Source organism: Rhodofomes roseus (genome assembly GCF_022264815.1).
Source record: "Rhodofomes roseus strain CIRM-BRFM 1785 chromosome Unknown C8Q71scaffold_27, whole genome shotgun sequence".
In the NCBI taxonomy this organism is placed as follows: Eukaryota; Fungi; Basidiomycota; class Agaricomycetes; order Polyporales; family Fomitopsidaceae; genus Rhodofomes; species Rhodofomes roseus.
In genome coordinates, this window is record NW_025952983.1 from 61,112 (window position 1) to 87,412 (window position 26,301).

General features: G+C 56.3%; 9 protein-coding genes across 9 annotated transcripts; 5 read left to right on the forward strand and 4 right to left on the reverse strand.

Annotated features, from left to right (window-relative positions):
• Window positions 1–136: 136 nt before the first annotated feature.
• C8Q71DRAFT_861873 (uncharacterized protein) lies at window positions 137–3,080 on the reverse strand (the record flags this gene model as incomplete). Its single annotated transcript, XM_047927958.1, has 4 exons — window positions 137–211; window positions 269–2,020; window positions 2,628–2,797; window positions 2,858–3,080. The coding sequence occupies 4 exons, from the start codon at window positions 3,078–3,080 to the stop codon at window positions 137–139; spliced, it is 2,220 nt and encodes a 739-aa protein (XP_047774300.1).
• Window positions 3,081–7,390: 4,310 nt separating this feature from the next.
• Window positions 7,391–8,943, reverse strand: C8Q71DRAFT_882507 (glutathione S-transferase; the record flags this gene model as incomplete). Its single annotated transcript, XM_047928502.1, has 7 exons — window positions 7,391–7,781; window positions 7,839–7,992; window positions 8,052–8,201; window positions 8,262–8,351; window positions 8,405–8,457; window positions 8,516–8,654; window positions 8,751–8,943. 7 exons carry the CDS (start codon window positions 8,941–8,943, stop codon window positions 7,712–7,714), a joined length of 849 nt encoding a protein of 282 aa, XP_047774301.1. The 3' UTR covers window positions 7,391–7,711.
• Window positions 8,944–9,258: 315 nt separating this feature from the next.
• On the reverse strand, window positions 9,259–11,993 carry C8Q71DRAFT_910805 (calponin homology domain-containing protein). Its single transcript, XM_047929102.1, has 8 exons — window positions 11,720–11,993; window positions 11,514–11,667; window positions 11,309–11,452; window positions 10,784–11,256; window positions 10,033–10,731; window positions 9,710–9,969; window positions 9,570–9,655; window positions 9,259–9,516 (listed from the first exon to the last, which is right to left on the reverse strand). The coding sequence occupies exons 1-8, from the start codon at window positions 11,794–11,796 to the stop codon at window positions 9,472–9,474; spliced, it is 1,938 nt and encodes a 645-aa protein (XP_047774302.1). The 5' UTR covers window positions 11,797–11,993; the 3' UTR covers window positions 9,259–9,471.
• A 145-nt stretch (window positions 11,994–12,138) lies between these two features.
• On the reverse strand, window positions 12,139–14,481 carry C8Q71DRAFT_306174 (amidase signature enzyme). The gene is made up of 8 exons (XM_047917695.1): window positions 14,266–14,481; window positions 13,603–14,208; window positions 13,368–13,554; window positions 13,235–13,310; window positions 13,098–13,185; window positions 12,971–13,035; window positions 12,569–12,924; window positions 12,139–12,512 (listed from the first exon to the last, which is right to left on the reverse strand). Exons 1-8 carry the CDS (start codon window positions 14,295–14,297, stop codon window positions 12,252–12,254), a joined length of 1,671 nt encoding a protein of 556 aa, XP_047774303.1. The 5' UTR covers window positions 14,298–14,481; the 3' UTR covers window positions 12,139–12,251.
• A 496-nt stretch (window positions 14,482–14,977) lies between these two features.
• Window positions 14,978–17,468, forward strand: C8Q71DRAFT_782873 (uncharacterized protein). Its single transcript, XM_047924951.1, has 10 exons — window positions 14,978–15,303; window positions 15,352–15,500; window positions 15,557–15,718; window positions 15,772–15,799; window positions 15,849–15,994; window positions 16,059–16,244; window positions 16,303–16,480; window positions 16,534–16,653; window positions 16,703–17,263; window positions 17,318–17,468. Exons 1-9 carry the CDS (start codon window positions 15,042–15,044, stop codon window positions 17,245–17,247), a joined length of 1,776 nt encoding a protein of 591 aa, XP_047774304.1. The 5' UTR covers window positions 14,978–15,041; the 3' UTR covers window positions 17,248–17,263; window positions 17,318–17,468.
• A 320-nt stretch (window positions 17,469–17,788) lies between these two features.
• On the forward strand, window positions 17,789–19,812 carry C8Q71DRAFT_306235 (kinase-like domain-containing protein). The gene is made up of 3 exons (XM_047917696.1): window positions 17,789–17,947; window positions 18,003–18,740; window positions 18,794–19,812. Exons 2-3 carry the CDS (start codon window positions 18,164–18,166, stop codon window positions 19,687–19,689), a joined length of 1,473 nt encoding a protein of 490 aa, XP_047774305.1. The 5' UTR covers window positions 17,789–17,947; window positions 18,003–18,163; the 3' UTR covers window positions 19,690–19,812.
• A 457-nt stretch (window positions 19,813–20,269) lies between these two features.
• Window positions 20,270–21,172, forward strand: C8Q71DRAFT_691601 (kinase-like domain-containing protein; the record flags this gene model as incomplete). The annotated part of the gene is made up of 2 exons (XM_047919867.1): window positions 20,270–20,828; window positions 20,877–21,172. Coding segments are annotated over 2 exons (855 nt in total), but the record flags the coding sequence as incomplete, so codon positions are not given.
• A 1,017-nt stretch (window positions 21,173–22,189) lies between these two features.
• C8Q71DRAFT_782879 (uncharacterized protein) lies at window positions 22,190–23,237 on the forward strand. The gene is made up of 2 exons (XM_047924952.1): window positions 22,190–22,721; window positions 22,825–23,237. The coding sequence occupies exons 1-2, from the start codon at window positions 22,277–22,279 to the stop codon at window positions 22,959–22,961; spliced, it is 582 nt and encodes a 193-aa protein (XP_047774307.1). The 5' UTR covers window positions 22,190–22,276; the 3' UTR covers window positions 22,962–23,237.
• Window positions 23,238–24,565: 1,328 nt separating this feature from the next.
• On the forward strand, window positions 24,566–26,184 carry C8Q71DRAFT_306367 (uncharacterized protein). Its single transcript, XM_047917697.1, has one exon. It carries the CDS (start codon window positions 24,730–24,732, stop codon window positions 25,957–25,959), a length of 1,230 nt encoding a protein of 409 aa, XP_047774308.1. The 5' UTR covers window positions 24,566–24,729; the 3' UTR covers window positions 25,960–26,184.
• The last annotated feature ends 117 nt before the right edge of the window (window positions 26,185–26,301 follow it).

Below are 26,301 nucleotides of genomic sequence, written 5' to 3' on the forward strand. Positions count from 1 at the left end.
GTGGGCGCCGCATTTGAGCAGTGGCCGATGGGAAACGAGAGTGAGCGACCCGATGAGGGCGGCGCAGCAAAGAGCCCCATTGATGAAGTCGTCGAAGAGCGTGGTGTTGGAGGTCGGCAGAGCGGCAGCGGGCCATTCAGTTGATGAACTGCCAGGCCAGGCTGACGCGGCCAACATCCTTAATGTACACCTGAGCATGAACCCGGCACACCTGCAGGACGGTCGACGCGTCAGTGAGTAACATGTAGGAAATGACAGAGTAACGCACCATGTCTGCCGACTCCCAATCCCGCCAAAACACATGCAGAGTGCCGTCTGGTTTACGCTCGATCTTTCGAACCTCGCCGAACCCTTCGCACCACCTCACAACATTCTCATAGCGTCTCCGCTTCTCGTTGGCCTTCCAGTCCGTATCCTTGCCGTCATCTGCGTCCTCCAGTGGCACACCCGTAATCACAAGCTTTTTGTCTCGCCGCTTGGTGCCCATCTTGAAGGGAAGCGAGGCGAAGAACGACTGGGATCGTTGCTGCGGGGATGAGAGGAATGACGCGGAAGGCGTGCCAGGCGAAGGAAGGGGCAGGGTCGGTTGTGGCGGGGGAGAAGTGGGTGGCGTAGGCGGGCGATGGTGCGGCTCATACACGTCTTGGTACTCGAACGGCGGCAACAGTGCGCCGCCTGCGCCCGGTCTCGGATTGGGGGCGGCGTAGGCTTCCGGCACGAAAGAGCGCGAGTCTGGCGAGAACGGGTCCATGGGCTTGGTCGACGACGCGTGACGGTGCATATCGAACGACACGGGCGTCTGAAGGCTAGACGCGGAGGACGCGGCTGATGAGGTCGTTGAGGTCGACATGGACGTAGAGGTAGAGGTAGATGTAGATGTAGAGGTAGAGAAGGACGTCGTCATTGGCAGGGGCGGGGCTACTGGTGCGCTCAGGGACGGACGAGGGGAGACTATCACAAACGGAGGCTCTCTTGAAACCGAAGATCGCGGGAGCGGTATATTATCCTGACCGGAGTTGGCCGGATTTGGTATGGGCGGGGTGCCCTTGCCAAGCGAGCCTGATCGGCCGCGCGTGATGAAGCTGATCAGTCGGTCCCGCTTCCTACCCGTTGTGGGAGTCTGGGGAGTGCCCGAGCCCGAGGGGGAGTCCCCTATTGGGTGGAATGACGTGGGCGATGGCGGAGATGCTACCGAGTCCAGCGACCACCGCGATGATGGCTGAGACTGCTCCTCGGGCGATACGTCGCCGGCCGACGCCGCTCCCATCGAAGGAGACGTGGGGAAGCACTCGTCCACAAGCGACGTGGCGGGCGTAGTCAGCGGAGGAGACGGGACGACCGTGGAACGAGAAATAGACGAGCTACCAGACATGGACGACCTAGCAGAACGCACCCCAGGTGCGGATCGTAGCTGAGGCGTAGACACTGAGGTAGTTAGCGCAGGGAGAATGGGCCGCTGAGGCCGCTTCGGAGTCGGGCTAACGCCTGCATTGGTAGGCTTCATGGCCTCTCCGCCGCTACGACCAACACTTCCGCTTGCGCTTCTACTGCGGTTAGTCGCGTGGCTCGTCGCCATCTCAGGCGTATCCGTGACAAGCACACCCAATCGTTTCTCCACTGGCGACGCTCGCTCTTCTAGGAGCTCCAGAGTCGAAGTTATCGAGGGATACGTCGCATGACGCTGCCCGACCGGAGGACGTCCGGACGAAGGTAGAGCGCCTTGAGTGGCATCTGTACCGCTCGGCTGCGGCCCCCGCGGAAAGGTACTCGCTTTAGGCGACCTAGGCGGAGACGAGGAAATGCGAGGAGACGCAGGAGGTGTATTCCTAGGCGTGTTCGGGGCTGCCTGCGTACGAAGGGAAGACACGGAGATTGAAGTCTTCAGAGGCAACCGAGGCGGCGAGTTCGAGTTCGAGTTCCCCGGCCAGAGTTGTAGGGGCTGGGGCGTGCTAGGCGAGGGCGGGGGAGCGTCTGGTACGCCTCGACGAACAAGCGATGGGCGGGGAAGAGGGGGTAAAGGCTAGAAGGAGGTCATGTCAGCAATTGCCCGAATAGCATACGAGGAAGACCTGTTCTCGATGCGGAAATAGCTCTTCGGGGCTGTGCAAGATAGAACCCAGTGTTGACCGCTCTCACACCTTGATTGCCGTACACATTCGTCCCCATCAAGTGTGACTTTCCCAGTCTCACCACCAATTAGACATGGAAGAGGTCACAGCTGCTGTGCGCAGCAGTAGGTGAACACGATGACCCATGCTCGAGCGATCACGATGCAACGCGGGTACGCCAACAAACGCAACGACAGTTCGCAAGGTTAACCGCAACCACGGCCGCCAGCACGCTCGCCGATGCTGACCACGACGACGACGCCGGCGCGAGCTAGTGGAGGGCCGCCCACGACTGTCGCAACCCTAAGTGGTACTAGTCCTAATGGGGAAGGCAACCTTCGCAGCACGTGCCTCCTCCGCATTCCGCGGCACCGTCGCCGGTGAAGAAGGTTGGTCTCAACCAATTTCCCGCCATCAGCTATCCACTCTGCCGGCCACTGATGGCCCGCTAAACGACGTCGAGGGCCCAGAACAGGCCTCGGAAAAGCAGGGTGGACAGCGACCAGAAGACACTCGGACGAGCAACAGTGCTCGAAGCCAAAATGTGAGACTCGCCTTGTCTTTCTCGCTGTATGCGCGGTGGTGCAGCTTGTTCGTGGGTTTCGTGGGAAGCGTCGAGGCGACGCGGGGATCGGAGAACAGCGTAGGATCATACAGATGCGGCATACACGCATCCATGTCCTCTTCTTCTGTTGAATTGGGTGAGCACATGAGCGCGCGCAGAAATCATTACGCCCCGCCATACTCACCCTCGTCGAGAAAGCTGACTGTGGAGGTCGCAGCGGACTCCATGGCCCAACCATACTCTGCCTGGATCCAACGCTCGTCGAGGTACGACGTCCTGTTCCGGTGGTGTGGGTTGTCGGGCGCCTGGAGATCCGCGGCGTCCTGCAGACATAGTTGCTGCAGCAGCTCAAGCTTCATGTCGAGCTCGTCGTGGCTGCTCTCGAGGGTTCGTTTGGGGCGCTGCATGGTGGGCGGCCGCAGGTTCGTAAAGACGCGTCGGATGCGGGCGAACGCGACGCGACGTGAGGCGACGCGTGTTGAGCGTTGGGTACGTGACGGCGCGCGGGGAGGCAGACGCGGCTGCGAGGGCGGGTGCAGGCACGCGAGCGCGAACGCGACGTAGGGAGAGAGCTCGTGGTCGTGGCAGGTGTCGTGTCGAGCAGCTGACGGGGGAGGGAGGGATCAGACTCAGAGGACTGGGCGGACCCGTGGGCGGGTATTTGAACGGGGACGGTTCGCAGCCTGAGCAAGTCTTCGCTTCGCTTGCCTGCCAATTCCGAACCCGGCACATCAATTCCAGAACAGGGCCCTGGATATGCGAATTTCGCAGTGCCCAAATCCGGCGGGGTCCTCGACGCCGCATCAGCCCGTTAGGTAAGCGTAACCTCAAAGTTTAACTTTCCGCCAATCGGAGCTGCACGGGCTCGCTCAATGCCATTGGCCCGCTCGGGCGATGCATCTCGTCGCCTTTCCATGCGGTTCGCGGTGGGACCTCTTGGGACGTCCAGACCGCTGCTTCCACTCCCCTCCAGCCAAGTTTTGCCCAGGAAGAATCTACGTCTAGCAGGGCGCCTCAAGGACGCGCCGCTGCCACGACGACACGGACTCAGGTATGTTCAATCCATGCTGCGGGCATCACGGGCGATGCGGGAGGGACTAGTACCGGCATCCCCCACGAATCGCAGATTCCGTGACCGAATTCCTCGTCTAGGTCCCGTTATTCCAGCCCTGGGCGTGACGCCGCCTTTTGGGTTAACGGCGAGTGATTGGCACTGCGCGCACACCCTGCAGAAAGAAGCCTGCCACGAGTAGGGGGGAAGCCGTCTACTATACGCTCGCTGCGGCCTTGCGTAACCCATTTCCGAGATTTTTGCTCACCCAAGGCGCCGCATCTGGGCGGTTTGTCCGGTATTTCGGACTCATATAGGGTCTACAGCGGTAACGCTAGCTGACGTGTCACTGGGATGATCCTGCGAGATCGATGGTTGTGCGGTGTCTACTGGTAACGCTTCAGCGAATGGAGCTCGCCGAACAGAACGACATTTCGTCCACACAGGAAAGAACGTCGAACACTATGACAATGGTAAGAGACGTCAGCAAGCTGCCAGACGCATAGGGGTCGGGCTCATGCATGCTCCAAATGCCCTCCTCGGTAAGTCTCTAGGCACGCTAAACAGAGAGGCGTGTCATGGACGATTGCGGCCTGGCAGCCCTGGCGAAGAGGGCAGTCTCGACTCCGGCAGCGGTAGGAGGACTCCGTCTGCCTGCCAAGCTGTCGCTTCGGTCGGAGCCTGTGCTATTCAGGTCAGCATTCGAGTTGCAACACCCAAAGGGATTACCTTTCCAAGAACCTTCATTGATCGCCGCTCTACGAACTTCCGCAGAGCGCCGGCGTGCAGGATTAACGCATACTGCGCATAACTTCATGGATGATGAGGTATGTGGCTGAGGATAGCATTCGGATAAGAACGACGACAGTACTTGCGATACTGCTCTGATTACTATTCGGGTCTAGGAGCTGCCAAGTGTACGTGCCGGTTATCAGACTCGTCGGTCGCCGCCGGACGTCGAACCTCGCTGGAAGAGAGTGCGCCAGTCCATCTATGGTGCTGTTCAGCGATTGAGTCTCGCTCATTGAACGGCCCCTGACCACTTCCAGTGGTACGTGGCCTTTGCATCATCTTCTCGTCGCTATCGTATGCACTATCTTGTCGGTCAGAAGGTTGGCAGGAGAGAGCCCCGACGCGAACTGCTTATGCCCTGTTCGCCCTGTTTGTCCATCTATGCTGAACCTCAACAAATGCGTGCTTTCTGCCATGTCAACGTTAAAAGCTCCCAGCCGCTCGGTAGCAGCATGCTACGCCACGTACCGATGGAATGTTGCGGCCGGCGGATCTAATGACCTATCGCGCGCTGTCGAGGGCGATCGTACGGTCCTCGCTGTGGGGGGTCAAGGCCAGGGGGATCACATCCCCCATGTGCCGGCGTCGACTCGCTGACTGCTCGGCTCCAGCATCCCACTTCGCGTGGATCTGTCAGCCCCTCCCGCGGCGTTAGCACTATTTCGTGCGCAGATATTCTTTCTGCACTACCATACGTGCATGTATAGAAGATCATGCAGCGGCAGAGTGTGTCCCCGCAGCCCGCTCGATCTCCGCCGCCGAGGTGCGTCTACGGCCTGTATACCTTCGATAACATGCGTGTGGCTCGCGGAAGCCCGGCTTCGCTGCTGGCCTTGGTTCGATGACATTGTTGACAAGACGCTTTCGATGCATGCACTGTTCCCCTTCCATACCGATCGTGATCGTGGCGCACGCTCGCTGCTAGCAGCTACGACCGCGGGTGGTCTACAGCTCCACTTGTGCAATAGGGTGCAAATGAAGCCGCTGGGAGCTATGCTTCCAATGCACTTCAATGTATTTGTGGCACTCTTCCAGGGGGATGGCGTAGCTGGGATCATCCGCGTGGGCGTTCCATCATATACTGAAGGCTGTTTTTGTGTAGTTGACGATCGCCGTTACCGAGAGGAGCGGTAGACGATATGCAATCATTGTGACCCTGCGTGCAAATGTCGCACTGTCACAGTATATGCGACAGCGTAAAGAACTCCACTAAATGGCTAACTGTCGAGTATACGTCGATAACTAGACACAAACCGGCATCCAAACATTGCCCTCGAGCCACTGTTCGTCTGGCTAGCGCCATTTTGAAGATGTTGCTTGATTTGGACTATCGCTGGGGTGATGAAGGTGTGCCACTACGGTTGAATCACAAAGCTTTGATTTGAACCCTCATCAAATCCGTTCTTTCCTAGTGCGCCCTTCTGTTGGCGATCGCTGCCTGCTGACAGGCTTAGTGTCCCGCAAATCCTGATGTTCCCGTAGGTATGCACATGCGTCTTATTCCTTTTGCGGCGTTGGTTTGGCGAATATTGTTCAGGTCTCCTTCAATAACCTCAATCAGTATTCACTCGAGAGCAGCTACGCGTTCTCATGAGGCCGTTGTTGACGCCACCAGGTGACAAGCACCTCTGGTTCCTGTCCAGAACTGAAGATATCGGTACCTTGCAGACTTAGAGCGATGTGCTTGCGAATTCGCTGCTGTTGAATGCGTTCAATAGTATTGATCGGTATCATCCGCCTGCCACGTACGGAGATAGCAAGGCAGCCTGTGAAGCTTTGAAAGTTGGGCTTCTGTTCCGCAGATGACCATCCTCAACAGAAGCACTTCGCGCGAGTGATGAGATGACGTCTTGCCTGCGAAGTACATACGCGCCGGTATGTATGACTGTGCATCTCGGCGACTGAAATTGAAGCACAGACCATGTTCATCTGCTACTGCCACGGCCGGACTTGTGCCATGCGTGTGGCAATATCAACGCAAATCTTAATGTAGACGGAGCTGGACACAGCGCAAACTTGCGGAGATGCGAAGTGACATAACAGCCGTCTCTGAGGTTGCCTCATGCGGCCTCCTTGCGTCGAGCGTTGCATCCCGGCGACGGTGCAGGCTCCCCGCCGAAAGGCTATGCATTCCGTCGAACCATCCGCTCCACTACTTCAAGGTCGCCACTGCGAATTTGAACTTCCAGGTCTCGCACCTTGCGAGCACGAAGACTGCCGTCATGTCTGCTTCCCCGCGCCTGAAGCTGAGCTTCCCCCTATGATCTACTGGCTGTCGTGGCGTATATACGCACTGATCGATCGCCAAGCTTCAGTATAAGCTTCTCTCGATTGGTGAGTCGGTGTCCGTTCAGCGTTGTGGAGGCGCGTCTGTGCAAAGAAGCGTTGGGAGCAGGCTTTGACGCTGCTCCGGGCCCGTCATCCCACTCTACCTCCGACTCGGCGGACTATATACTGGCGAGGCAGTCGTGCCAAGAGCAAAACTGACCATGCATCTCGCTCTTTACTACCGACCACGGAATACGAGAGGCTGTGTATTCCATGGCGAAAACACCCTGGATTCATGCCGACTCTGAAGCCAATGCTGGAATGTTCAGATCCGGCACACATTCGTAAGTCCCAGAACAATGACGCACAGTGTACTTTCCAGCTGACATGGTCTAGTGGTATTCCTGCGCGCCGAGCCGTGAAATTGGGGCCGGCGAGCGTTCTCCATTGCCTCGAGGCCGTCGCTCGTGTGGATAGATTAACCTGGTCGGTGGCAACGGCTCCCGGCATGCTTCTGGTCTCCCTCTTCGCTTAGAACGAAAGGCTGTGTACTCCCCGGACGACATACACTCTGGTATTTTGCTTCTGAGCATATCTCATTGCGAATGGACCCACTGGCACCGTACTTCTGTGCTGCGGAGACCTCTGGGGATAATCCATGGGCTGCCAGCCACCTGGTGAGTCTCGCAAGACGCACGAACTGAGCTTCGTACCGGACAATCCACGAGGGCAGCGGTACTATGAGTCATCGGGCATAGCAAGCCAATGGGTGCAGGACTTCATCGACTAGTTGCCCGCCGCTGCAAGTCTCTGGATTCTTGGCGGACGTTCGCGCGCTCAGTATCGGGATATCGTACATACATACACCACACAGTGCGACTGCCGGCTTCCCACATGCCGTATCACTCATGGATCCTGACCAGCTCCTCACGGGAGTGTTGTGCCGGCATTGATCGCGTTCGCAACCTGGCTCGTGTTGGGACGATTGTGTGCGTATCTACGAAGCGACGATATCGGTAGCAGCTCCGTAGACGCTGTACGTAGTGGTGCTTACCGCTCGTAGCTATCAATGTACAGGTCTTCGATGCTGCATGTCCTCTTGAACGCGGGGTAGTTAAAAAGGCGGTCGAGGTAAGCCCGGAATTGTGGCCCTGCTGGTACAGCAAATCCACGGTAGTGGACGAGCACGTTCGTAGACCGGAAGAGCCCTGATAGAAGGATGTGTTAAGGCATTTCACAATTGTGAATGAAAGGCGTGGGTACTCACAGGGTCCAGCCACAACATCAGCCAAGCTGAGTGTGCCGCCCTCGCGCCACAAGCCACAAGTGGACTCGCCCTCTTTCTCTGCACGTTGGAAGAGCTTGATCAGGCCGTGAATAGCTTCAACGAAGTCTTTCGCGCCCTGAATCTGTTTCTCTATTGCGGTTGTATTATATGAGAATTCTATGCACAAACGTCCCATTAAGTCAGACTTACCTTCGTCCTGTGCTTGGATGTAGCGGTAGAAGGCGGGGACTAGCGTGCGATTGACATGGTCGGCCTGCAGATGTATGAGGGCTCGCGCATCTGCCCACGTAGTCAATATCATACGAATACACGCTGAGGTGGGTCATTCATACATGGCTCAGTCACAGGAGGGAGGAGGCTTCGTTTTGTGGTAGATGCTGCAATACTACAGGCATTGAAGGCTGAGCTGCTGAGGCATACGCGCGAATATCGGAGGCACTTACTCTTCCAGGAACTCCAATATGACCGTACTCTCGTTCACGGCGCGCGGCGGGTTGTAATTCTCGAGCCTCAAGGCTGGTACTAGGCCCTTTGGTGAGACCTCTAATAGATCGGCTGGTTTCTTGTATGGATCGACCTCATCTATGGTATGCGATCGTCGTCAGTAAAGCGTTGAGGGAATGACCTCGAAATACTAGTCACTGACAGTACTAGTGACCTGTCAGTGGATCACATCACCGTATAATCGGACCCGCACCTTATAGTCTATCCCGAGGTATTCGAGCGCAACCCAGACGCGCTGAACGAAAGGACAGAAACAGCTCCCGAACAGCGTGATGTCTTTGGCAGCGTTATGAGCATCAGCGGTCTCCTTCGCCACGCCTGTGCATTGCAGGTGGTAGGATTTCCCACTGTCAGCTTTGTTGGACATGTTGGTATAAAGCCTGCACCCGAATGGTCTGGATTTGAAGCTGTGGGCAAGATGCTCAGTAAGCAACAAGTCCGACACATAAGTAGATACATCGTTCGTGGCTTCATGCATGTCGTCACACATCGCCACGGTCACATGTGCTCCTTGGCTGACTTAATTTACTTCGTTGCGAAACCACGCGAGGCGTGTACTCTGGGCGAATAGCGAGCGACGCGCAAAAGGAGAGAAGCCATGAGTAAGTAGTGTCAACGGCACGGCCAACGCACCAGACGAGTGCACCACCTAACGCTTGCGTCATACTCAGCCGCGACCCAAGTACAAGCTACACTGAGATGATTACAAACGCCGGTTTCATTTTTGTATCGTACTACATCCTTTGAGGCTCTTCTCCAGTCTTCGTTATTCGTGAGACATTACAACGTGAGTTATATGTGATACATCACATAGCAGTCCGTTCCCCTTCATCGATACACTAGCAGCCGTCGAACCGCAGGATGGTAGAAACATAGCTTAGATAACTTGATAACTTCACTGGCTGCCGATCGCCATGAGACTGCCGACGAACGTCATGATCTACGATAGCGTATGAGCGAGCAGCTCAGAGAAGACGCGATGAAAGGACTCACGAGACGTGGCCGAACGTCGACGATATCCTCGGGCACGAGGAAGATCAGGGCGTTCATCTTACGCGCAATGGAGATGGCGAGTTTCGCTGAAACACAACAATGTCAGCCTTGGAGTCAGGGTACGGGCTATACATACGTACCGTTCTGTCGGCGATCTTCGTAAGCGCCGGTCTCGCTGACCGGGATGATCAGGCTAGGGTCAACGATGCCAGGGCGCAACGCCTCCAGCAGGTCGAGGAAGAACAAGCCAGTCGTAAGCGAAGGGTCCTTGAAGGACCTGATCGGCTTGACTCCCGGCTTCGCCTTCTGGGCTGTCGTGTTTGCCCACTTGAGTATTTCGGTGTCGGTGATGGGACGGCCCTTGCCCGAGAGCGAGCTCAGCGTCCTGGTGATATTCATCCTAGCGGCAAGTGCTCAGGTGTCAGCAAAAGGTTCACGATGGAATACGATGAGTAGAACTGACCGCATGAGCTGCCACACGAGTCCAAGCACAAGAGTCCTGGACCCATCGACGATGTCGGCGCCCTGAATGCCGACCATGTGCATCCCGTTCTGTCTCGCCAGTTCAATAGAGTAGTTACAGTTCTCCACCTGCTTGAAGCGCGAGAGCTTGGATTGGTTCGGCGTCACGCCGATGTCCTCCTCTTCCTCGCCGTCCACCGTTGGGTAGGCCGGAGCTGCGCCCCCCTTCGGCTTGCTCACACGGCGCCACACCACGCTTCCGGGGGAGATCTTATCAAACGCCTGGAGGATGACCAGGCCGTCCTTGAGGTCCTGGAACAGGTTGAACACACCGGGCTCGACGCCGAGAGAATTGAGCCAGAGCGTGAAGACGCGCGCTTCCCGCTCGCCCTCGGCATCAAAGTCCTCGACCGCGCCGTAGTCCTTCGCCTCCTGCTCGTCGAGCGGGTCGAGGCCCGGGTGGTTGTTGAATAGGTTCGCGACGAAGGCAAGATTCAGGCGGGGGTTGCCCGAGACCATCGATGAGGGCGTCAGGTACTTCCGGCACCCGATCCTGTCCGCGTTCTGGAGCACCTGCTCGGCGCGCTGGCGCAGGTCGTGTGTCTGGAGGGGTGCGCGCGAGCATTCGTCCGGCTTGAGCTGGTTCAGGAGGATCGTGTAGTTCTCGCCGTCGGAAACGTCACGGCTGAAGTTATTCACCCTAAAACGCGGAAGCTCAGTACTTGGTCTGAAGGCTCATAGGGATAGCTGACCTGCGATGCCAGCCAGCAGCCTTGAGATGGTAGTTGAACCACCGCAGAAGGATCTGGTCAGGGGTCAAGCGGAGCAGGTCCTCGATGGTCTCGCCGTCCTCGCACAGACGGTACAGCTCAGGGTGGATCTTGATGTCGACCTGCGCAAGCAGTCCGCGCCGGATGACCTGCCAAATGAGACCGAGAATCAAGTGTTCCCTGCCCTCTGCGATGTCCGTAGGCCCGATGTTCACCACAGAGCACCCGATCGCCTTCGCCGACATGATGACGACGTTATTGTTCTCGGTCATCTGGAAGGCGTTCAACGGCTTTCGCGGTGTTGGCTTGTTCAGTACACGGGGATCGATCGTCTCCGGCACAGAGTCGTTGATGAGCTTACAGAGGATGAGACCGTCTCTGCACTCATCGAAAAGCTGCATCGTATTGGTGGGGATCGGCATACGATGGCCAATGTCTGAATCGCCTTCCAGGACCTGGACGATATCTGGTAAGAATAATGCAGGATAGTGACTCGGCGGCACGTACGGAGTTGATGTGATTAGTGAACTCTGCTCGCTCGTCTTCGTTGATAGTGTGGCTCACGTTCGCGTTGGACCCCTGAACGGTGACCTTGCCCTTGTGCGATGGCAGGACGGAGGCGGGTGCTTGTGTCTTGAGCTTCGCGTTCAGCTACACCGACGACTCGCGTTCAGCACCACGACACAGGCGAATCGAGAGCGATGCAGCGCACCTCTACCCAATCTTCCAGTTCCAGCTTCCCGCTAGCATCCACCTGTACATGCTTCAGGGTCTCTCGTGCGGCATCGTAGGATTTCCCGGAGGCTTGCAATGCCTGCAACGCGCTCGCTTTGTCGACGCGACCAGGAGTATCGGTATTGAGAGAGCTGCCGGGCTTGTGAGATCGTAGATTCCGCGTGCGATGGTTCTAAGACGTACTTGAAGCGGTTGATGAGGTCAAACATCTCATCCTGAGAGACCTCCGGGAACTTCTTGCGCAATCGTAGGGCTTCCATGGCGGGTCAGAGGGAAGGGACAAGGGGTTTGGTAGAGAATAAGTTCCTCCGCAGTGACGTCGCGCGCTGCCCTGCCTGATATAGCTGGCTGCGCCCACACAGCCTTCAGAAACTCTGCACTACGCACCACGAAGATCACCTGTTACCTCTGCTGCGCTCGGACGATGAAATATGCGTACAACTAACTAGGAGTGAGCAAGAGTAATCGCAGTTCGTACGGGGTCGGCGCCACACCGCCACCTGCGGAGATCATTGCGGACCGACAATATTGGCGTGCATTGGCGAGCGGAGCTCATTTTGGCAAAGAGGAGTGCGACCGGCCCGCGAAAGCGCTCATGAGCAGTGAATGATTAATGAACTCTCAAGTTACCAGGATGATGATCGCGTCGGTGAACACTGAACAGCACCAATGGCCCATATCTGCAGAACAGAACTCGAAACGAGTTGGGTTCTATCTAATCGTCTGATTCAAACAGGACATAGGCTTTCCCCTCCTTCCTCAACAAACTCTCGATAACCTTCATTCCTTCGAGCACCTTCTCCTCTTCGAGACGTTTTCCGACAACCTGCACACCAACAGGTAGCCCGTGCATCTGCTGCGCATTATACATCTCGTATTGCCCGGCCTCTATCGCATTCTTAGGCTTGAACCGACCGAGTGCGTCGAGAGCGGCATCGACGTGTGTCACAGGTAGTACCCCGGCGGAGTAGTCGAGCTACGTGCAAGCGATGCATGAGTTCAGGGAAGCCTAAGGGTAAAGGCGAGGCTCACGATGTTCCAGAGAAACGTGTACCCGCACGCTTTCCATCCCGCTTTCATCCCACCAATCGGCGGAGCAGGCAGCGAATTCGGTACCGTCAGGATGAAGTCAATCGAGTTCGCGCGCATGAACTCGAACCACCGCTCGCGATAGCCCTCTCGTTGGGACACGAGGGTCAGATACTCCGGCACAGTCTTCTCGTACCAGTTCTCCACGAGGCCGGCATAGATTTCGTCTTTCTTGATGTAGCGCAGGTACCAGGTGTAGAGCTTGCGCACGAAGTGCGGCGCGCGGAACATCCCCGCAGCTTCCCGCACACCTGGGTCGTTCGTCTCACCCACGCGCATTGGTATCATGCAAGTCTTCGCTGGGGCAGGATGAGTTATTGACTACGGAGCGCCGCTCGAACTCACCTCCGTCGGCCATCAGCAATTGTGAGGCGATCTTGAGACCTTCGTATGGACTCGGTGCATCTTGGCTGCAAGGTCCTCAGTCAGATAAGTTAGTGCCCTTCAAGGGGCGAATATTCCAAATACGTACATTGTGGATACTTCATGACCATTGGATTCAAGGACGGAAACCACCTCTTGCAGGGCACGCCGACAAGCAGGAGATGGCGTTACCACGCCTACAAAATATCAGCCCGAGTCCTCGCACAACGGGGCGAATATGCATACCATCGTCCCACAACACACCCCATCGGATGGGTTTTGACTCGGCCAAATTCACTTCCCGCCAAGGTATGTGTAACACCTGAGTAGGGGCGATGTACATGAAGACATCTGCCTCCCCGTGTCACTGAGTACTCACCGAATGATCGTATTCCCATGGTTGCATGCTCATGATCGCCCTCCAGAACATCTCCAGGTCCTCGAGGGTGCGCGTCATGGGCGAGTATACTGCCGGGATGCCTTCCTGTCCCGGCATACTCGTAGGATTTCCCGTTTTCAGGAACCGATGCATCGAGGCCTTGATAGTGTAGATGCCCGAATAATGTCTAGGACGACATAAGCCCAGCTGCGGACTATCCACTATGCGAACTCACGCTGGAGCGCGGACAGAGCCTGCGACGTCCGTACCAATACCAAGACGCGAGGCTCCATAGGAGAGGAGAACGGCTTCACCACCAGTCGACCCACCGGGGGTATACTTCTTGTTCCATACATTTGTCGTCGTCCCAAAAACATCGTTCGAGCACTCCAGAGACAGTAGCGTGATCGGGACGTTCGTCTTCACGAACGGCACGGCGCCGGCGTCCCGAAGGAGGCGCACGAGCGCGGACATCTTCTGCATGGGCTTGCCCACCCACGCGGAGTAGCCCATGCACGAGTCGTAGCCGGGGATGGCGGACGTGTCCTTCAGGCTGACGGGCATGCCCGCGAGCGGGCCCTGCATGTTGCACGACTTCGCCCATTCCTCCGCGCTGGGAATGAGGATCTCCGTCAGGCAATTCGTCGCTGCGTGGGCCTTGAACGCCTTCTTTCCGTACGCGACGAGGACGTCGGACGGGTTCAGGGATCCACTTTGGACGTTCGCAACGATCTGGTACGCTGGTTGTGCTAGGATACCCTTATCTTCCGAGCTCAGCGGGGCGTGGTAGACCGACGCAAGACTCTCGATGCGTTCCTTGCGTTCTTGTTGCTTGGCAGCGCTGGCGTGTTTATGGTGAGACGGCTCAAAAGGGACAAATAGACGACATATGACTCACCAAGCCTTACGATGTGCCAGAAACGAGAACATCGCGCCTTGCCAAACGCGGGAGGACTCGAAGCGAGTGTAGGCTGCTTGTGAGGGGCAAGTTGACACGGTACTTAAGCACTCCCACGAAGAGCTCTCGGTGCCAGAACCTAATCCAGCACGAGATCATTGACGCGAGTCCATTTGATTCTCGAAATGTTCGAAGGTCCACGGAGATAAAATTGTATGACGGCAGTCGATAAGGCATATCTACCTCGTCACAGGACCTGCAAGCAGTGAGAAATTAGTGAGCAAGTACTGAGCACTGGCAGCGAGGCGCCGGCCTTGAGTACTGAACGCCCGTACACTGGATTTCAAGCAGTGAGGACTCAAAAGCTAGACTATATGTAAGACTGTTCTGAATGGACAATTCACTTGCCGTACAAGACCCCGCGCGCCCAGTACGGATTGAGGAAGGACGAATCCGGATTCCGTTTGCAGTGGAGTCGAATAGGCACCCTCGTGTGAAGCGCGGGCTTCAGAATGTTGATTTGTTGGAATAATGAGTAACCTGCATGCTGGCTGTCTGTTCTGACAACAAGATTTTGCGAAGACATATGAACGTTATCCGAAGCCCAGTAATTTTGTGTTAAGGGAGTCGGCATCGCATTGTTTGCGTGTGTTAGGAATAGACGGTCTTGCATAACAAAACCAAATAGATAAGCGTCGGACCTCGGAAACGACGTCATCAGGACATAACCGACAACTTGCACTGTGCTTATCTGTTTGACTTCGGGAAATCTCACTATGTCGTTTGAGAGCCTACATTCCTCGCGGAAAACGAAGGAAGCAAAGTCCTTCGTACAGAGTGCACCTGCACTGGCGGATGTACACGGGCCATCGCAAGAAGTAGGAGCACAAAACCCTCTTCACACAGGAGAAGATAAATCATGCAATTCAGTACATGCACCCATCAGCGACGCTGAACAGTTACCCCTTCAGCCATTCCAAGTCCGTGAGTCGAGCATAGCTGGCCGTGGCATTTTCGCAACGCAAGCGCACAGACCTGGTAAGTAGCTCACAAACTTCCGAACAAACTTTTCTGACAGAAGTACAGGAAGTATAATCACAGCGATAAAACCATACGTCAGCGTGATGTCTACACCGTACCTGGCGGAGTTCTGTACCAATTGTAGCAGCCCTCCAAAAGAGTCGATGAAGTTAAGAAGGTGCACGCGATGTCGCGTAGTGTGGTATTGCACAGACGTACGTATACATGCAACAGCTTTTTCCACTTGGCCGCTTACCTTCCTAGGGCTCAGAAATGTCAAACCATCGACTGGAATGTGCACAAGTACGAATGCAAAGCTCTGCGGAAGTGGGAAGAGTCAGCACCCGCCACTGCTAAGGTGCCAAGTGATGCACTCCGATGTCTCGGTCGCATGTTTTGTAGCTTCAAGCTTCATGGTCTGGATAGTGAATGGGTGAGTCTTCGTATCACCTGTCCATAAGGGGCTAATACGTCTATGATGGGTAGACAAGGGAAATAAAGCAGATGCAGTCCCGTACGTCTCTGTCTCGTAGATGTCAGAACCAGACTCAGTATTGAATCAGACAGGACTTCATTACCGCCATCTGCCTACGAGCCATACACTCATCTAGCGCATTCCTTGATCCGCTACCTGGGCGTTGAATCGCCCCTCGAACTCGAACCCTATGGCATCAGGTCTACCGCAGACCTCGTTGATTTCATCTCCAGGGTAAGCGCCTATGGCATATCTTATTCCTCGACTACGGCTCACTAGTCACGATGCTCATATCCAGTTCACGACGAATGCCTTCACCCTGACCTCGTACACGCTCGACCCCATAGGTGTGGCTATATCCCCTGTCGTCGCGGCTATCAACCACTCCTGCGATCCCAACGCGGTGGTAATCTGCGACCAACCTCATGAACAAGAGCCTCAGATCAACTTGGTTGCAATTAAACCCATTGCCCCTGGAGAAGAGGTATGACGACTTGAACAGTGCAGCCAAAGACACTGACATCTCTGCTCATTTCGTGTAGATCGCCATATCCTATATCGACATTACTCTGCCCCGCCAGGTCCGACGGAAGGAGCTCAAGGAAACGTACAACTTCGACTGCAAATGCGTATTGTGCTCTACGCCCCGCTACGATGACCCGCGGACGGCAATGTTTTGCCCTGCGCGATGTGGCGGCCTACGCCCTGTCCCCACAGAAGGTTTGTACAGTAAAGTCCACCTTTCGCGTGTCCATTAACTGAAAATGTACCAGGTGGCGGATCTCCTTCATGCAACAAGTGCAAGGCCATAACGAAAAACCTCGAAGGCGAACTCGACGCTCTCAATGTTGGACAAGAAGCCCTTGGAAAGGCTACCATGCTGCAACATACAGGTGACTTTACTTCGTCTCCGCTGAGTGACCGACGCTGACGTTCGTGTAGACCCACAGAAAGCTAAACAGCTCACGTCCAACATCATCCCCATATTGAACTCTGCTGGACTCGCTCCGTCATGTCATCCCCTTCTCGCCATGGCTCGACTGCACCAAGAGCTTCTCATCGCGTCTCTTCCCGAATCCATGACCCAGGAAACGCTCGACGATACGATCCGCACCGCGGCAAGGTATGCCGCCGGGGTCTCGGCCATACTCCCGGTGGGGCACCCAGTCCGCGGCGTCGCCCTCGCGGAACTCGGCAAGCTGCTCGCAGTTGACGAGCCGTCTCCGCCCTCGAATATGGCTGGCAGCGCAGACCGCTTCCCGCCATCCGGATCCGCGCGCCTGAAGCTCGCACACGAGACATTGGTCAGAGCAAGGGAGGAGCTGTTGATCGGGTTCGGGACGGATAACGGAGGCGGGTTGGTCGGAAGGGAAGCGAGGGAGGCGATAGTCCGGTTGGAGAAGGAACTGGGAGCGTGGACGCAGGGCATCAACAATGCGTTGGAGGATGTGAAGGCTACAAAGACGGATTTGCCGAGAACCTGCTAGCATACCATCAGCAGATGTGAGTCGACATCATACTTAAGCGGATGGTTGTTGAAATGTAGAGAGTTCTTAGATTGAACATGATAACACATGATTCATGAGGACCCGCATTTCGTTTTTGACGGTGGCCCGTTGTGGAAGGGAAACCCGGCTGAAGGCTGGAGTGACGCGTAGTGTCACGTTTCCACTTCTGTTCAATGTTGGCTCCGTTGGCTGCCATAGCGCACACTGCATACAGACATTACCTCCAATACGAACCTCAGTCTACTATGCCATCGACTCTACCGGCGCGCTCGCGAGGAACCGTAAGACGGAGAACCGACCATAGGGCGAAGGCGAGCAACGTCGAGCAGAGTGCCGCACCTGTTGGCCGGGGGCCCGGGTCGCAAATGTCAATAGCACAGCCCCGCCGCTGTCAGCCCCGCGCCGAGACCATGGTCCGCCGTCTAAAGCCGGAAGGGGAACTAACGGGTGCGCCTCAAGTCGAGGAAGTCGAGACGCGGTACGCGGAACAAGCCCACGGTCAAAATCACAACGGCCGTGCCCAGAATTGTGCGGACAGTATAATCATACTGTCCGCATAATTCTGGGCTCGGCACGGACGAGCGACGCGACGGTCGCGCGTGCGCCCCCGAACCTAGCACTGCGCGCGAGGGAGAGGGGAGATGAGTGAGGAAGAAATGGTACCGAAAAAGGAAAGTAGGTCCGTATGAACACCCGGATGACGACGTGGGTTTCCCGACACTGACCTCGGATAGGTGTGCGGAAGACGGAAGACGGATGGCGAAGACCAAGTCACCAGTCAGGTGCATGACAGCGTATAAATACGCTGCGTACTCGCCAAGTTCTGGTCCACACATTTCGAACTTCACGCTCATCGGCACCGGTTGCCAACTATCGTTCTTTCCACGTCTTCGTTATGCCTCGCCGTTCGCATACTCTCCACGATCTCTCGATGAAGTTGATCGACAGCGGTCGACTTCAACTGCTCGAAGTCCTAGGCGCAGGCGCCTTTGGAACTGTATACCGCGCCCACGACCGCGACTGCTTTGGGTCGCCCACCTTCCGCGCGGTCAAGGTGATGCACAAGGTCACCGACCGCAGGTCGGAACGAGGCAAGCTCCTCGAGCGCGAAATCATGCACCACACATACGTCTCCGGTCACCCGAACATTGTCAAGCTCCATCGCATCGCCCACGACTCCAACTACGTCTATGTCGTGCTCGACTTCGTTTCGGGAGGCGACCTTCTCGGCCTCATCCTGAAACACCGGATCGCGAGGAACGACGAGCTCATACGGACCATACTTATTCAATTGGTGGATGCCGTGTATGCGTGCCACCAGAACGGCATCTACCATCGCGACATGAAGCCGGAGAACATCCTTGTCAACGAGGATATGAGCAGCGTCTTCCTGAGCGACTTCGGTCTCTCGACCAAGAGCTCAGGTAGGAGCATCATGTTCCGCGTGGGGACGGCGAACTATATGAGTCCAGGTCAGTGGCGATACTTTCACACTCTCGCTCTGAGCTAACATGATCATATACAGAATGCTACAATGCGACTGGACTATGGGACGACTACGACCTTCGGCGCAACGACATATGGGCAATTGGGATGATCGCCGTCTGCATGATCGCCGGTCGTTGTCCTTGGAGACGAGCATCCACCTCGGACGAGAATTTCTGCGCCTATGTCGAAGATCACCGCTACCTTCGAGCGGTGCTGCCGATCTCCGAGGAGATGGACGAGATCCTCAGGCGCATCTTCACCATACGAGAGGAGGATTGCATCGACATCCTCGAACTGCGTCAGCTCCTAATGAACGTCGAGACGTTCTACGTGACCGAAGCGGAGCTCGAGCACGCGCCCCCGCCAGTCAAGGCGATCTACGAGCTATACCCGCCATGCCTGAACCCGGAGGGTGACATAACGCTCGTCGATGACGAGTCCTCGTCTGTCTACCTCTCGACGTCTGGAGAAACATCCGGATCTCGATATACCGAAGAACGCGCGCCCAGCACGTTCCCTCGTCCTGCGCTGGACATCGACGCTAGTCCATGCAGCAGGTTCGTCAACGAATCGGAGCTGCCAATGATTCCTGAGGAAGAGAGTCCTCCCCCTCCCCCTCTCGACGTCCCTGCCGTCCCCGAACGTGCCTTCACCCTTGGTACCACGGGGTCCTGCTCGACATGCGACACCTCCGACTCCGACTTCGATTCATCCTCTGAGGAGGAAAGCGACGGCCCTATCACTCCCGAGACCCACGCGCAGGATCCGGGTGTCGCCGTCCCAGAGCTTTCTGAAGGAGCGGGGTTGGGTGCGCAGGCGGTCAAGTTCAGCTTCGAACCGTTCGAGAAGACACGACGGAGTCTCACAGGGCCACAGTTCCGTGTCCTCAGTGGGTTGATGGAGAGTGTCAGCCGCATGCTTACAACTATGTAATGGACAGCCTAGATCGGACTACACATCTATTACGCACATTCGCATTACAATTTATGACAATGGTATTAGTAGGACTCACTAGGATCGGTAGAATAAAAATATGAAGTTCATGAAATGCGTGCACCGTGGCCAACTGCCATCGCTTACTACAGAAGGCATGCGCAAACACGTTGCGGTTGCACGCCACACCTCATGTCGAGTCTGTACAACAAGGGGCGCTTCTCGACACTTGAACCCCACTTCGAAGTCGGCAGTTCTTGTCGAATCTGAGCTTACGGTGGAATCTGCAACGGATAGCAAGTGTAACTCCGCTTTTTCCCATCCGTTGCGATCTTGACCAACTGCGAGCCCGTAGCAGTTCTGAGCGTACCGATGAGTCTATGTGCATCCGCACACGAAGCGGCAACGGAGGCGGATGGCTTTCGCAGGATGCAGGATGCACTGGCCGCATCCGAGGGTAAAGGTCTTAAGGGACATAAAAGAGCGGCGAGGTCTACGGGTTACCGCACCTTATTCTGCCTGAGTTCTGCCCATCCGAGTCACGTTCGCCATTATGGCTATCGAATCTATGGCTCGCCTCATGCCCGATTTCAGCGGCATATTCATCGACGCTGGTCGTTTCGAACTGGTACGACTCCTCGGCGCTGGCGGCTGTGGAGTCGTGTACCTCGCCATCGATCACCACGCCTCGACCTCCTCCTCGAGCGCAACTCCCGTTCATCGGGCGATCAAAATCGTCCGCAAAGTCGGCAGGCCCGATATCGAGTACCAGAAGCGGGAAATCGCCCTACACCGGCTCGTTTCAGACATCCCACACGTCCTCACGCTGCACGACGCCTTCGAGGACGAGTACTACTTCTACCTCGTCATGGAATACTGCGAGAGCGACATGTACAAGGTCCTGTTCGAGGGCCGGATGTACCACGAGAACGACGAGCTGGTCCGCTCCGCGTTCTTGCAGATCTTGGATGCGGTGCAGGCGTGCCACCGGAGACGGGTGTTCCATCGTGACCTAAAGCCCGAGAACATCCTCTGCAACGCGGACGGGAGCGAGATCTACGTAGCCGACTTCGGGCTTGCGACGCAGAACTCGCGGAGCGCCACGTTCGGCTGCGGTAGCGCGCCCTATCTCAGCCCTGGTAAGTATGATTGTCGGTCTGCTGAGAGATTGAGTGCTCACCGGAGAGTAGAGAGCGTTGGTCTGGAGTTCAGCTACCGGCCGTACTCTACGAAACGCGCGGACGTCTGGGCACTGGGAATCATCCTCGTCAACATGATCACTGGCCTCGGCCCTTGGGAGAAGGCCGTGACAGAGGATCCCCGCTTCTGCGAGCACCTCCTCGACGGTGGCTACCTGGAGCGCGTCATCCCAGCCTCGCAGGGTGCCATCCAGATCCTAAAGAGAGTATTCAGGATCAACCCGCAGTCGCGCCCTAGCCTGGAGCAGCTACGCAGGAGCATCCTCAACCTCGACACCTTCTTTCCACCAAGGAAGGAGGTCATCTATACGACGTCATCAGTATCGTCGCCAGTTCCAGGCAAGGAGCCCACGCCGGAAATTGAAGCGGCAGACGTCGAGGCCGAGGTGGTGGCCGAGGTCGAAGAAGAGGAGGTCCGGGCGAGCAGTCCAGAACGATTCTACTCGTTTGATGAGGAGGAGGACCAGTCCTACCTGGACATCATAGCCATTGACGAGTTGACGGATTGCGATTCCGAGTCGACGTCTACCGACGAGAGCGGCCCCGTCACGCCCAATAGCTTCCCTGACCCCGTGGACGAGTTAGCGTTCGCAGAGGGCTTGGAAAAGGCACTCCTTCCCCTGACGGATGCGAGGAAGCTGGTTGAGCAAGCTGCTGCAGAGTTCAGCATCGTTGAGTGCTTGGATTTACTGGACTTCGAATAGCCTCGTTGGCGACGTTCGATGGTTCTGCGGGGACAGCGTGTCGTCTCCTACTTTATGGGACGAGGGAGACACGCGGAGAAGTGGAGAGAAACCATAACAGTACGCTGCGCGTACCAAATGGACTTGGACACTATGGATCCGGACGTTGTACCTTGACGATATTACGGACGCTGTGCCAATGGACTTCACAATGTAACAGTGACATATCTAAAAGAAGCCATGGACACTTCAGATTTGTACTAGTATACTTTCAATGATCGTAAAGAAAGCCCGAACATACCATCTCGTATGGGCGGTCTGACTCTGACGTTGAATGAGGCTCTGAAGCCACACGGCGGGGCAAGGGGTCTGTTGGGCTATGTGTCGTCGAGTGTAGATGGTATAATTCAACCAAGATACATAGATCGGCGTATACAAGCGACCAGTACAATGGTGCCCGGTATTCGTTGTTTCTCAGTTTGTGTTCGAGTCGAAGTGGTGGTGGATTTCCAGACGCCGGCCCGCTGCGATCTGGACAGCCGTCCGCGTGACGAGGTAACGTGTTACGGCTGTCACGCTTCCATGAGTGTCGCCACGGTGCTCTTCCACCGCGTTTTGCACGCTGCCACCAACGCTGCCTCAACCCGCTCCTTGTTCCCTCCTCCCACGTCCCAGGCAGTTTCGCAGTCGTAGCGGTCCCTAGTCATGCCTAGTAGCTCATCGTCGGCGTCGAGCTCGATATCCATCCCCGCGAGCGCACCGGCCGGCGGTCTCACCATCACACAACCGCCGCAGACGGCGACGTCCTACTACAAGATCGCGCCGTCGAACAACGTCACCTTCGCGTGGAACTTCACCAGCCTCCTCGTCACGCCGACATCGCTCACCGTCTCTGCCATATGCGAAAACGGGAACACCTACCCCGTGGGACCGACGGACGGCATCATTCCCGGAACTGCGACGCAGGTCGTCTGGGATCTGTGGGCGTATAACCAAGCGAATCCAGCGACGCCGCTAGCACCCACATCGTACACACTCGAGATTTGGGGAGATCGGGGGAGGAACGCGCTCGCGACGGCAGGGCAGCTGTCGTCGAATACAAATCTCAAGTTTGCGCTGTACTCGCCGGCATCCTACACTCCACTAGCAAGTAAGTTATTCCCACATTTCCTCGAAGTCGCCAGACCATAGTACGCGTGGTCTGTTGACTTCGATTTGTCACTTGGATTTCATTGACACGCACGGTCATGTAGGTTGGACATGCCCAGGCTGCAATGTCAACGGCGCACTATCAGACTATGTTGCGCACCCCGCCTTCGCCAGTCTCGTCGTGACCGTCCTCATCATGTTCCTCTCGGGGTACTCGCTCATCCGACAAGCACTCCACTAGTTTTCCGGCGGACGCTAGTATGGACCACGAGAGTAGACGGGATCCATGGGGACCTTCCTTGTACGACTCGACGTACGATTTTGTTTGCATTGACACTGGTTTGAACGGACTTTCCATCTATGGGGTACACTTGTGACGCTACGCTACGATACTGCTTACACCTCCTTTTCCCCTCTCGTTGCACGGACTTAGCTTATGACACATCGCATTTGCAGCACGCTGCTTTGTAATGGAGCGCGTATGGACGGACTTGCGCGGTCTGCATCTGGTTGACATTGAGCACTGCTCCAGCGCGATACGACGCTAGCACGACTGGTGAGTCCCAGTACAACCATCCGGTGATACGTCAGTTGAAGATATCGGGCGTTCATTCTGATAGGCTATGCTAGCGTTGAACGCTTTTGCTTCTCATTATTGGGACTTGGTGCTGCCTACGACTACGCGAGAGCATTGTAAGAGATGACCAACGCAAGTGGCGAGACGGGGACAATCCCAGTCCAATCTGAACGCCTGTCACGAGCGCTCGTGTGTTTTCAACGTTCATGTCCATGTGCACCACTCACTGAATTTATCTGGGCCAATCCCGACTCTCCGCTTTGCGTGCACTGTGAACGATACGAACAGCCAGGCTTAGGGTCTGCATATGTAGGAGATGCTCAGCAGTCGAGCACCTCTCTGAAGGTACGTCGGCATTTGATACAACATATTGTGAATCGCTCATGTCTTGGTACAATGGTAGCAGCGCGTGGTCGTTCAGACTCATGGCCCATTTCAATCCGAATTTCCATGACATGCGCCATACACGTTACAAGCCTGCACCGCTGTGTTGACACGTCGATTGGAAACGCAACCTAGTGATCTAGTACAGGTAACAGCATGGCGTTCGAGCTTCCATGAGGAGCTACTCGTGTTATGACCACATCTGAACAGTGCAGGTGGTAATCCAGTGGACGTAGGCTATCCACTGAGCGGTCGTCTGCAACGTGCGCGTTATACTTGTCGTGCAGCGCTGTTAACTGTGCCCGAGTTTGCAGTGCTTATGCATCCCGGGTGCTATGGATCCTGCGGAGCTCTACGCCCATTGGCCCCCGAAAGCCACATAAGTACTCGTTACATGAGGTTACGTGGCTCGTATGGCTTCATCAAAGTTGATCACAGCGACTTTGACCGGTCGCTTACGCTGGCAGCCACCATATGCAGATGCTGCTGGCACATGTGCACCTCCATGGTCGCATCATCTGCTGCCCGACCCACGAAGCTTGATGGCACTGTCACTCTCGGATCAGCCACCAGATATGTCGCTACTCATGGGAGGATCGCCTTCCAGGCTGCAGTCTGCAGGCCATCGATCGAGCCACATCCTGCAGGTACGTCTGGTACGAGAACCAGTATTCTATCTCTGGGTGCACATCTGACTCGTTCTACAACGTTAGATGTAGACCCGTGCGTGCTATCACTCCGGGCACTGCTTCAGGCTCGGATATGGAAGGTCGTTGATGCTTCTCTCTCCCTGCTTCGATCGAGGGCTCAATGGGGCCCTAACCGCCCTAGTCCCCGTCCGTCTCGGTTTCTCAGCCATCGCCTCACTTCCCGCAGAGTCTGATGAGTCTCTGCGGACACCGGCCTCGTCTTGGCAGACAACCCCTGTCTATATATACAATGTTCCCTCCGCCTTCCGTCCCTTCTTTTCCCATTGCTATCCTAGACTCAACTCCCGTTGACCCGGGCCCAACTGATTGTGCCTGCCACAGCTACGGCTACTTCACCCATGAAACGGCGCCGTGCTCCCTCCGACTCTGTTCTGCATTCCAACTGGCTTTCCCCACGGGATCGTCCCAACCCGCTGAGCGGTGGACGTGCAAGACCCTCGCAAGCGAAGACCCTACCGGACACGATGGCTTGGAAGCGCTTGTTCTCATTCAGAACGACTGCAACTCCAGTCCATACCCCTACTCCGTCACTCGAATCAACAGGCATTGCCCTGTCCGAGCTTTCTCCCCCAGCTCCCCCCTCGACCTCCGATGCCACCTCAACCTCTGCGAGTACGACCAACACGTCCTTCAGCCTTGGTACAGAGGTGCAAAGCTTGAGCGACAGTAACACTTCAGGGCCCAGTGCACAGCCTGGAACTGGGTCCTCGAAGACGTCTGTGGAAAGTCCCAGGCCACGTTCGCTCGACCTCTCCCCCTACGGCTCTGAGAGGGCGCAGACCCGGTCGAGCTACAGCGCTGAGAGTCTTCTCCTCTTCAAAAATCCAGAAGGCTCCCGATCTACTCTCTCCCTCCCCTTCTCCTACCGTTCCATGCACGAAGCAAGACTGCGGAGCCCGGTCGCAGTGGCAACGACGTCGAAGAGCGCGGACACACTGCCTCGTCCGCCGCACAAGGCGCGTCCCAAGCGACGGGAGTTTACCTCATACCCTTACTTCGTGACGCCGCTCGCCTTCGCTTCCATGAATCCCTACATCATGCCGCCGACCCCGCCCTCGTCGCCGCAGAACACCAAACCCAAAAAGACGCTCCTGCTCCCAGCTCCCCCAGACCCAGTCCTGGCTGAGGGTATCCCTCCGCGCGACACAGCTCTTCGCAGGGTCTCCATCGAGGCCACATCCAGCCCTGCCGAAGATGAGGTCGAAGTACCAACATCGCCGCCTACATTGATCTTCAAGAAGATCACAGGCTCGCCCAGGCGGCTCTTCTCCCGACCATCCATCGACGAACTCACGGCATCATCCACACCAGCCGCACCTGTTCGCCGACACTCCGAGGATCGCCCCAGTCCGACAGCTGCCCATCATCCTCGTATCGACGCTGGTCACGGAACTCCAGCCGGCGATGCCGTCCCACGCACCGTTACGACGCTCCCGTCGAGTGCAGCCACGGAGAGGGAGCGAAGGCTCCATATCGCCGTTACCAAGGTCAAATTGGATAAAGAGGTGCGCGAAGAGCGCGACGTGGGTGACGTCCTGCCCAAATTGCGAATGCTCCGGGCTCGGTGATCCCACGACTGCGGAGGACGGTCCCCAAGCTTGGATACAGAGCTCGTCCGCTCGTCCGTCCTGATTGATGGACTCCATCGTGTCGTGATAGATGCCTCTGTTAACGGGATCTGTGCTGCGTTCAGCTCTTCTACTGATCACGATGAACATGTTCCCGGAGTAGGTGCATTAGCTGAGCGGCTTGCCCTGCTTTGGTTGTCTCGGGCCTACTGCTACTATGTACCATTCTTGACCTTGCCATTGCCTCGGCCGTTATTTAGTCGCGCTCTGTACCACCACTTCATCCGGACAATACTGTAGTCTTAGCCCCCGCTCCCTCTGTAAGACATATTTTCACTCTCA